This window comes from Engystomops pustulosus, chromosome 6 (assembly GCF_040894005.1).
Source record: "Engystomops pustulosus chromosome 6, aEngPut4.maternal, whole genome shotgun sequence".
In the NCBI taxonomy this organism is placed as follows: domain Eukaryota; kingdom Metazoa; phylum Chordata; class Amphibia; order Anura; family Leptodactylidae; genus Engystomops; species Engystomops pustulosus.
Genome location: NC_092416.1, coordinates 66,010,370 through 66,021,522, shown reverse-complemented (window position 1 = coordinate 66,021,522; position 11,153 = coordinate 66,010,370). Strand labels below are relative to the sequence as shown.

Below are 11,153 nucleotides of genomic sequence, written 5' to 3'. Positions count from 1 at the left end.
CCCGATGTGCGGCGCTACTCCCCCGATGTCCGCGCCATCTTCTTTCTTCTGCTGGGCGCCGCCATTGATCTTCCCCGGCAGGCGCCTAGTATGACGCGCCGCTGCTGACGTCATACTAGGCGCCGACCCAGGGAAAGACATGGCCGCGCCCAGCAGAAGAAAGAAGACGGCGCGGAAGACTGAAGACAGCACAGCGCGGACATCGGGGCCAACGGAGGGTGAGTATGCGCCCCGATGTCTTTTTGAGGCTGCCGGCAGCTTTTTGAGGCTGCCGGCAGCCATCGCTGTGCAAACATCACATCGCGGGTGTTACCGGTAAGCCTTTGCTGCAATATGCAGCAAAGACTTACCGGCTATGGAGAGGGCTCAGCCCGTGAGCCCTCTCCATGCACCGGGACCGCCGTCGTATAAGACGATTACCGGCGTATAAGACGACCCCAGAGAAGACAGAAGATTTTTCTGTCTTCAAAAGTCGTCTTATACGCCGGTACATACGGTATATAGAATCTATGGGATATTGTAAAGAGAAAGATGAGAGACACCAGATCCAACAATGCAAACAAGCTGAAGGCTGATAGCAAAGCAACCTTGGCTTCCATAACACCTCTTCAGTGCCGTCAGCTGATCCACTTCATGCCATGTGGCATGAATGCATTTCTTAAAGGACTAAAAGAACCCCAACCAATTATTGATTGTGTTTACTGTACACATTTGTGTCTTTTATACAGTTGGTCTTATATAATCTAACTTTCTAAAATAATGACTTTTTGTTTTTCCTTGGCTATAAGCCATAATTATCAGCATTAACAGCAATAAACACTTGAAAACGGTCACTCTTTATTTCATGACTTTATATAATATATGAATTTTACTTTTTGAATTGAATTCCTGAAAAAAAACCTTTTTGCTTATATTCTAATTTATTAAGTAGAACTTGTATATTCATTATATCTTTTTCCAGGATTCTTGGAAAATTCTCAGATGCTCTGCTTACATATTGTATTCTAGTGTGGCTATTATAAATCATCGGGTCCAATGACCATTGACATTTCTGACTCGGCTGATATTCTTGAATATTCTTTGATATTTGAAATTCTTGAAAACCCCCTTAAGGTAAATGGATGTCTAATAAATGAAGATAAATAAGTTTTATGCTAAAGAGCAGACAAGGGACTTTGTGGCCCTCAAGGTAATTTCAAAGTTTAATGTTATAGTTTACTTTCATTACAAATGTTAATGTAATGCAAATACCCAAAAGCGTTATACTACCCCATGATGTACTCAGTAATCACATTAAGTCCCGGAACTATATTTCTCAAAAGAAAAGTTCCTGGAGCCTAGAGATAATAACTAATTAAGATTAATTTAACAAGAAGTTCATAATTATAATCATATTTTTAATCTTATGCCCTTTAATCTTATGGTCTTTAATCAATGCACCCTTTATCTATTTTACCTTATAGAAATCTCAACCTCCTTTTCAACTAAAAATCATAAAGATAAGATGTGGTCACCCGTAAAAGAAGCTTGTACTCTATATACAGTGTAGGCCACATTGCACTTAAATACATATTACTCTAAGGTTTGTAAAGTTGTTGTGCAACTTAATTTTAAATCCTGCTTAATTCAATATTTGGGAAAACTTAATTTCAAAATATCTGTGCCCCTCCATTGCAGTGCTTTCTTGTTCTGGTTCTTCTATTCGCCAGTACTTATATGATGTGCTGTTTGAGGGAAAATCACCAAACTAACAATTCTCCTGCCTAAGTGGTGACACAGCACTTGGCTGACTGACCTCAGCAATTAGGTAAAGGCCAGTGATGGATTTCAGCAGGGACCTGGCATAGAATCTCTGTTGACATTAAAAGAAAAGAACAAGTAGCATAAAAAATGAAAATTTTAGAGGCACATCGCAAACATATCTGCATAAGCTTAATAAACTCTTCTTAAACAAACTGGCTAAAGTGAAATGGGAGGTGCTGATTATCTTATTCATATCAATTATGTTATATATATCAGTTATGAATTATTAACATGTAGGATTAAGGCTCAGTTAACATCAAGTTGACAGGGCTATGTATGAAACTATACAGTGGGTAAGGAAAGTTCAAACCCCTTTAAATTTTTCTCTGCTTCTTTTATTGCAGGGAATTGGAAAGAACAAAAGAGTTCGTTATTTGCTCATTTGTGTGCACTCTGCACTCCATCTTGATAGACAAAAACTGAAATGTAGAGATTTTGTAGATATTAAACAAGTAAAACTGATATATCACATGGTCACAAGTGTTCAGACCCTTTGCTGTGAAACTCTCATTTAACTCACATGTTGTCCATTTCCTACTGATCCTACTTGAGCTGGTTCTATTGAAGCAGTATTGAAGTCCACCTGTGTTTATTTATACTGATTGGGCTTGATTAGGAAAGGAAAACACCTGTCTATATTAGACCCCAAAGCTCACAGTTGATTTCAGAACACATGAGAATCATGAGGTCTAAGGAACTGCCCAAGATGTTTAGAGACAGGATGTGGCAACACACAGATCTGGCGAAGGTTACAAAATAATTTCTGTAGCACTCAGGTTTCCTAGGAACACAGTGGCCTCCATAATCCTTAAATGAAAGAAGTTTGGGATAACCACAACCACTTCATCGAATTTGCCGTCCATCCAAATTAAGCAACCGTGGGAGAAGAGCCTTGGTGAGACAGGTAAAGAAGAACCACAAGATGAGCAGCTCAGATGCAGTAGGGAGATGGGAGAAAGTTCCACAAAGTCAACTATCACAGTAGCCCTCCATTAGCCGGGGTTTATGGCAGGCTCTGACAATGAAAGCCACTCCTTAGTGCAAGACATATGAAAAACTGCACACTGTTTGAAAAAAACACATGAAGGTCTCCCAGACAATTAGAAATAAGATTTTCTGGTCTGATGAGATGAAGGATGAACTTTTTGGTGTCAATTCTAAGCAGTATGAGTGGAAAAAAGCAGCTACTCACCATAACCTGCCAAATACATTTCCAACAGAGAAACATGGTGACAGCATCATGCTATGGGGTGTTTTTTAGCTGCAGGGAAAGTACAACTGCTTGCAATTGAAAGAAAGATTAATGCAGCCAAGTACAGAGATAACCTGGATGAAAACCTCTTCCAGAATGCTCTGGACCTCTGACTAGACCGGTAAACCTTGCAACAAGGCAATGGCCCACATTTGCTAAAATCAGTATGTGCAGTTTGCCCGTGTATATTGCAGAGGGCATTAGATTCCGGATTTCTTGTGGACATTCTTCATGAATCTGGTGCTCTCTGCACTGCCCCTAGAGCAGTGATGGCAAACCTTTTAGAGGCCGAGTGCCCAAACTACAACAAAGACCCGCTTATTTATCGCAAAGTGCCAACACAGAAATTTAATTTGTGATTTATGCTCCCTTCTCTGTCACAGCTTTCATTGATACCAGCACCTGAGGACACCAATACAGCAGAAAATAGTCCCAGTTACAGCTGTCACTTTAAAATAGCTCTGTGCACAGCAAGTCCTGGGCTGTCTGGGACTGCAGGAAGATACCTGGAGTCATCTCTGGTGATGGGCTGAGTGCCCACAGAAAGGGCTCTGAGTGCCACCTCTGGCACCAGTGCCATAGGTTAGCCATCACTGCCCTAGAGAGTACATCACCTTTTTTTGGTTCCTTTTTAACATAGAATGTGCAAGAAGTTTGCACCAAAAAGAGCGTGTGAAGTTCTCCAGAAAACTGGAGCCCCAATGACCCGAAGCACACAGCTATAATGAGAAAGCAGTGTTACCATTCTTGACCCAGACATAGTCCTAATCTAATACCAATTAAGCATCTCTGGAGGGACTTGAAAATGACTGTCCACCAATGATCACCATCATTCCCAAGATGTCTCAAGGCTGTACTAGCTAAAAAAGTGCTTCTACTCAATACTGAGCAAATGCTTATAACCATGTGATATTTCAGTTTTTCTTGTTTAGTAAATTAGCAAAAATATCTACATTTCAGTTTTTTTGTCAAAATGGGGGGCAAAGTGTACATTAATGAGTAAAAAAAGCCTATTTTGATCTTACCAATTGGCTGCAGTGAAACAAAGAGTGAAAATTTTAAAGGAGTCTGAATGCTTTCCTTACCTACTGTGCATCTATACAGTATTGATGAGCGAACCTTCCCTACAATGTTCTACACTGTATGTGCTTTGTGGGTAAGGGTCACTAAACCCAAACTTCAGGTTGAAGTTTCAGTTCTAGGACCCGAACACATAATGCTTGGTGCAGTTTAAAACATTGGGGTCCAGGTCCGCTTTGGCCTTGTGAGCTGCCATGAATATGGCAGCCTTATAGTCAATGAGATCACTTATATTGGTTCTCTTTTTAACCTCACAGCGATCAATAACAAAACCTTCTCCAACTACAGCTTTCCTGGCGATATCCTCATTATATTGAAAAACATGCATCTTATCTTTCCCCACTTTTAAATATGTTGCTTCTAACATTCCAGCAAATAATAGGTACCCTCCAGGTTTTAGCAACTTTGAGAACTTTCTGATGTATCTGACATAATCATCTTGGTCTTTGCTGATAACGTCCAAGAGCCCACAACTGATGATACAATCTGCCGGTGGTAAATCTATTGGTTCTGTTATATTTTCTTTCTCAAGGTCACATTTCAAAACATGTTGCAGCGCGGATCTCACTTTGATGTTTTTGTCCTGGGATTCATCACTGAAAGAAATGGGATAAAATAAAGATAGTTGTTGTAGTCTTTTTTAAGAGGACATAATAGTTCAGTATTTTGCTCTAGATTTTTGGTCTTAATTACTGGTGGAAAAATTAGAAAGTAGTCAAGGCTCAAACATTTACTGTACTTTACCAACTGTATATATTTAAAAAAATATATAATATGTAGATTTATCTGTTGACATGTTAAAGACCACTATTGTACCACTGGAAAAAAAAAAGAATAAAATTGCATAAATATTACAAATCTGCTATGGTACTGTAGCAACAATTACAATCAGTTTCTTCTAATATTATAAAATACTTTACCTTTTTCCTTCTATTTCTGCATGAAGTTGTTCAGCATGTCCCCAGTGAAATGCTCCTGTACGAGTGTCCACCCATCTCTTCAGCTCCAGGATGCATCGGTCTTGGACCTTCAAGACTATCATGTGTTTGAAAAACTCACAGGCTGAGTACAGATGATGAATAATGGAACCGAGGCTGATGTCTATCAAGATATCTCCTTTAATATGACCTGTAAAAACATATCCAAATAGTAAAACATATAATAAGTTATTTTAGAATAGATGTAGATACATAAATGTGAACCTCACATCTAACACAATGGGGGAGATTCATTATTTCTGTTGCATGTCTGATGTGCGTTTTTTCCCTTTTTTTTTAACAAACTTGATATATTCATTATTGTGTCTCATGATTTTTCATGAATGTTGTGTAGTTTCCATATGATTTTCTTTCGCCAAATTAAAAATAAAAAATATGTTTGAGCATTGCACAATTGCACATGCATTTATGTCAAAATGTATGCAATTGGTCATGCGCATGCACTGAATGACGAGAAGCTGGTGATTAAACCATATAATTGTATTATTATATATATATCAATTAGGTAATATTTCTGGACAGATTCTCACCTGTAGTATGTATAGCTTTCGGCAACACACGGGGGTCTTGCATCAGCACTATCGACTAGGTGTTAGAGATGGTCTAAACAGCACCCACCATAGGCGCCAAAATGCAACATCCAACAATTGATAAATTATGCACAAACTACAAACTGGAGCAACTATGCCCACATTCATAACAAATCACATTTTCATTCAAATAATGTTAGTATTTACATGGCATTTGCAGAAATACTGGGGCAGATTTAGTTACCTGGTCCAGTCGCGATCCAGCGGCGCATTCTCCGTTGAGGATTAGGGTCTTCCGGCGATTCACTAAGGTAGTGCGTTCGATGTCCACCAGTTGTCGCTGCTGCAAACCTATTCCCGGTGCATGTAAGCGCATGTCAAGCGACACTTTTTTGTTTTTTAAATACCGCTGTTTTTCTGAATTCGTCGGGTTTTCCGATGGCCACGCCCCCCCCCCCCCCATTTCCGTTGCATGCATGCTGGCCCCGATATGCCACAATCCGATTGCGTGCGCAAAAAACCCGGGGCAATTTGCCGCAAACCGGTAATTTTCGGGAAACCTGATGAAAAAGAGCAATATGGACCCTTAGTGTGCCCCACTGTGTTTTTTTTCACATTGCGTTTTCACTGCAGTTACATTGTGTTTGTGTTACAATTGTATTTACAATGCATTTGCACCAACATTTCATGTATATACATTTTATTGTATATATGTTATATTGTATTTGCATTTACATCTACCTAATGTTTAAATGGTGTTTACATCTTGTTTGCTTTGCTATTTTATTAATGAGGAACATATATATATATATATATATATATATATATATATATATATATATATATATATATATATATATATATACACAAGGGGGATTCACATGCAATGTTTTGTCTTGTTCATCAGGCCATCATTATCCCTCATTTCCTCTTAGCCTTATCTTGTAAAATTATTGAGATCCTTGGAAGGTCCTACTACAAAGGCTGCAGAGGGACTCCTGCTCTGTAGAGGGTAGCTATCAACTAACACCATCAAAGCTGCAGCAACTCTAGAGATCTTTAAGAGGTTTCCCTCCGTATTTTTGACAAGATTAATATCCCAGTCATAAAGTTATGGTCCATCTCAGTCCAAGGCCAGATACATTTTTGGAATTGGGTTTGCCAGGGAAATGCATACCTGTCTATAATTAGGTTCTAGCATTCTCGGACATAGAGATATAAATATATCTGAATGGGAATATGGTAAACTGGTTATGTTGGGTATCAATGTGATCCAGGGATTCATCCGGATGTAATGACCAGGTTGGCTACTCACCAAATATATCTTGTTACATACCAGACTTATATCAAATGAGAGCTGGTGGTGGCCCACTGGGTAAATAAGGTCCTGTTTCTCTGAGGCTAGTGAAAGGGGGCTTTCAGCCATTCATGGGTGGGAGCTAGTCTTGTGCCATATCTGGAGGTTGTGTGGACAACTCCAACTCACTTCCTGCTCCTCTGAGAACCCATGCGTTCAGCAAATATCTCTAAAAACAAATCATTAATTGACTATTACATACCCCTACAGGGGTCCGAAAAGGTCTTGCAAACATTTATTAAAGCGTTTGCAACAGTAGTTTTTGGTCTGACTTTGGCATTAAAAAGAACATGCAAACTGCTTGCACATGTATTTAAGAAGTGTTTGCGTCAGTTTTCTGTCATGGCTGCACTGTGCCAAAAAATTCTGCACGTAAAGGGGTGTTCCACTGCAAAGTTGGACTGTGCAGCACATTTATTACTGCGACTCGATGAAATTGTGTCACACATTCTATGTTAAAGGCACACCAAAAAAGAGTTGTAGTACAATTTGCGAAAAATGTATAAGCAACAGTGTATAAGCATCTCTGCTCATGCCCTAAATATAGTTAACATGAGCTAATGAAGCTTTGAAATAGAGAGGGTGAGTGCAAAAGAGTGTGAAAAGATTGACTCTTGCTAGAAATACAAATGAAACTAAAAGACTGTATGTGTTTTCCTCAATAAATTATAACTATTTTCCATACTTATATCACAGTATGCTCATCTCCATATGTGTGAGCTGGTAAAAGGTCCTCTTTAAGGACTACTACATATACATTTTGTAACCTCCTTTCTTTTTTCTTAATGGTTTATAGCTAGCCAGTTCCCTGTCCCCTAGTATATAGCCAGCCCCTGACCCCCAGCATATGGCCAGACAGCTCATGTCAACTAGTATATAGCCAGCTAGGCAATATCCCCCAGTATATAGCCAGGCAATGCCCCCAGTATATAGCCAGTCAGCCCATGTCAACTAAAAAAGCCAGCCCATATCCCCCAGTATATAGCCAGTAGCCTATGCCAGCCAGCCATGCAGCCAGTATACAGCAGTATATGTCCAATAGCCCCTGCCCCCAGTATACAAACAGCCAGACAGCCAATGCCCCTTGTATATAGCCATCCAGCCAATGCACCTAGTATACAGCCAGCAGCCCCTGCCCCCTTGTATGTAGCCATCAGCCTCTGCTCCCAGTATAAAGCCTGCAGCCCCTGCCCCCAGTAAATAGCCTGTAGCCCCTGTCCCTGGTATATAGCTTGCAGCCCCTGTCTCCAGTATATAGCCAGTCCCATGCTGATCCTATAAATAAAACTCTTTACACACCTTTTCGATGCCCCCTAGCAGGTCCTCTTCTTTCTTGTGATGCTCCAGCTCCATGTCCTTCTGGGGTGCCGTTGCACTCACCATAACATCTGCCACTTGCTGACATCATAGTGTGGGCCGATGGCAGCGTTCACACTATGATGTCAGCAAGCAGCCAACGTCATGGTGCATAAAAAAAGAGGACCTGCTTGGGTGCATCAGAAAGGTGAGTTAATGTACAGCTGACACCTTAAACTTCTGGCACCAACCTCATTTAGCAGCCGTTTCAGAAGAGGGACTTAGTAATGCATCACAGGGGTAAGTCCCTGCTGCCGTGATGTAATACTACATTGAATGTTGAAAAGGGGTAATATGGTCTCCCAGTGTTTAGAGATGATGTATTTGGCTATCATTGAGTCATTGTTTAATGTAATAATATATCTAATAATGCCAATTATCAAATTGCTGTCATTGATTCTCACATATTAATTGATTTCTATTCTGACTACAGGAAGGGTGAAAAGCATCCCTGGGTACTCTATTAGGGTACCCTTTATGTTTAAACCTCTCCTGTTGGTTTAAACATTGGAAAACTTGCTCTGTAGCCTTAGGTAATGACCATGAGGTATCGCTCTTTTAAGAAGGATGGGATGACAACTATCCTAGCTAAGCAACCAATCTGTTGCCGATAGTATCTTCAGGCTCCTTGGATATAACAACATAGATCTCAAAAGTAAAGTACAGGACAATCTCATTCTGATTGAGATGCTCCATGAATCTGGTAAACTTCCAGATCATTAAGACATTGTCGATGTACCTAGGCCATAAAAATATGTGTTCTGTAAGCACATTGGTCTCTTGAGACCATAATGGTTTCCTCCCACCAGCCTAGGGGCAAATTACATAGGTTGGTGCACAAGGCCAACAAATTGCCATGACCCTGTGCTGGTGAAAGTATTTACTGTTAAATTAAAGGAAGTTCTTCTTTGGACATGTGATTGATGAAGTGGGGTTGTTAGGCATGATTGGAGAGTTTGGCATGCACCCTCTTTGCATCAGATATATAAAATAGGTGCAAGCGCAGTGGGTTAATGCATATGCCACCACGTTAACCATCATATCATACAGTAGATGCTCTTGTGCTACTGCTGTAGCACCCTCCCCCACTAGCCTACTTGTTACTGAATTTATTCCTGAGTTTATATGCAGTGGAAATGGGTTGGAATTTTTGACACAATAGACAGGGTCAGAGTGTGACAGGTAAAGTTGTGGACTGCCCCTTGTTAGGGGACATGAATTGGAATTCCTGATAGTGGCATGGGTCACATGTATATTTTAGCACATACTCTATCCAAATCTTCACTCGCACAGACCCACACAAAGGCTGAGATTAGAGCCAACTGAAGGTGTTGTGTGTTTCATTTATTTCACTTTTGGCTGGTTCAGAATAAGAGCAGTGATATTAGTCTCTTTTACAGCGAAGAATCTTCTATTGGCTCTAGTAATTGCACAAATGAATCATAAAACCTTACAACTCTCTATGTTCTTGTTCTTGTTAGGCCTTTTGTACTTCATATGCCCACAACAAAAAGCTATTTTATATATATAATAACCTGATTTAGTTGTTTAATTTATAAAAGTTTAAAATCTGTGAAATAGTTGAAAAACTATTAATTGAAAAACTCTAAGTTTTAAGGCATAGCAGAATTTGATATTATCGATATTGTAAGAATAAATAGTATGACAAACTACAACCATCTGAACATAGACAAATACATACCCACTGTGAACGTTTTTAAAAGATTTTCAATGGGAAATACCAAGGAATCATCTCCAAACACCATGTCAGGTTTATCAGATAAGTAATCTTCCAGAAGTTTTCTAGAGTCAAAGCCATGTACATGATAGAGCTTGTGGTCACATGAATCCATTGTCTTGTGTAACACCTTGAAGTTGACTTCAAGTTATTTGAGGGGCTGAGAGGCTGGTCCGTGTACCTGACGCGGGTCAATTAAAGGGGAGCTCTTTCTGCACTGACAGCTCTTCCCTGTGATGCTTCAGATCTCAGATATTTGCTGAGTTTGCAGAGAAGTCATGAGTTCCAGTCACGATGATTACTAAGATTAACCAATCACAGTGTTCACGTGAAAGTTTGCTGAAACAAACTTTCCTGCTGCCTGTTTTGCTCTACTATTCTTCTTTCCTGTCAGAGAATAAGAAAGATCTGAGCTTTAGCATCTGCAGTGAGTGTAAATAAACAAATGAAGTTTTTTTAAGAAAATCCATTATCTTCTAATAGTTAGTAGTTGGCAGATGTTCTCAATCTAGGAGTACATAGGAGTGTAGAATATGATATGGACAGGGTTATATGTCCTTAAGCATTAGTATAATAACATTGAATTTTTCATAATCCTACAAAGTTATATCTTTCCTCAGTAGTGTTCTCCTGGTTTTTAGTAAGATATTACCTTTCAGGTTTCTGTAACGTGCCAGGTGGTTGGGCTTGTTTTCCAGCTTGTTTGAAGTTTGTATTGACACTTTCCCTCCCGGCTGGAAGTAGTCTATGTGGGAGGTTATTGCCAGGAAGGCAGCGCATCACAGCTACATTTTATGTTAACACCATATACTACAGGAAAGTTTGTACAGAAGTATTTCTATGCGGGAAATGATGTGCCTCTAACGTCATCATAATGATTAACCCCTTAACGACCTGGCCTTTTTTAGTTTTTTCACTTCCATTTTTCTCACCACCTTCAAACATCTATAATTTTTTTATTTTTCCACTTAAAGAGCTTTGTGATAGCTTGTTTTCTGCATAACAAATTGCACTTCATAGTGATGTTATTTAATTTTCC

General features: G+C 39.5%; 1 protein-coding gene across 1 annotated transcript; it reads right to left on the bottom strand.

Annotated features, from left to right (window-relative positions):
- Positions 1-1,184: 1,184 nt before the first annotated feature.
- Positions 1,185-10,903, bottom strand: LOC140135209 (nicotinamide N-methyltransferase-like). Its single transcript, XM_072156378.1, has 4 exons — positions 10,767-10,903; positions 10,079-10,501; positions 5,056-5,263; positions 1,185-4,731 (listed from the first exon to the last, which is right to left on the bottom strand). Exons 2-4 carry the CDS (start codon positions 10,227-10,229, stop codon positions 4,254-4,256), a joined length of 837 nt encoding a protein of 278 aa, XP_072012479.1. The 5' UTR covers positions 10,230-10,501; positions 10,767-10,903; the 3' UTR covers positions 1,185-4,253.
- Between the last annotated feature and the right edge of the window lie 250 nt (positions 10,904-11,153).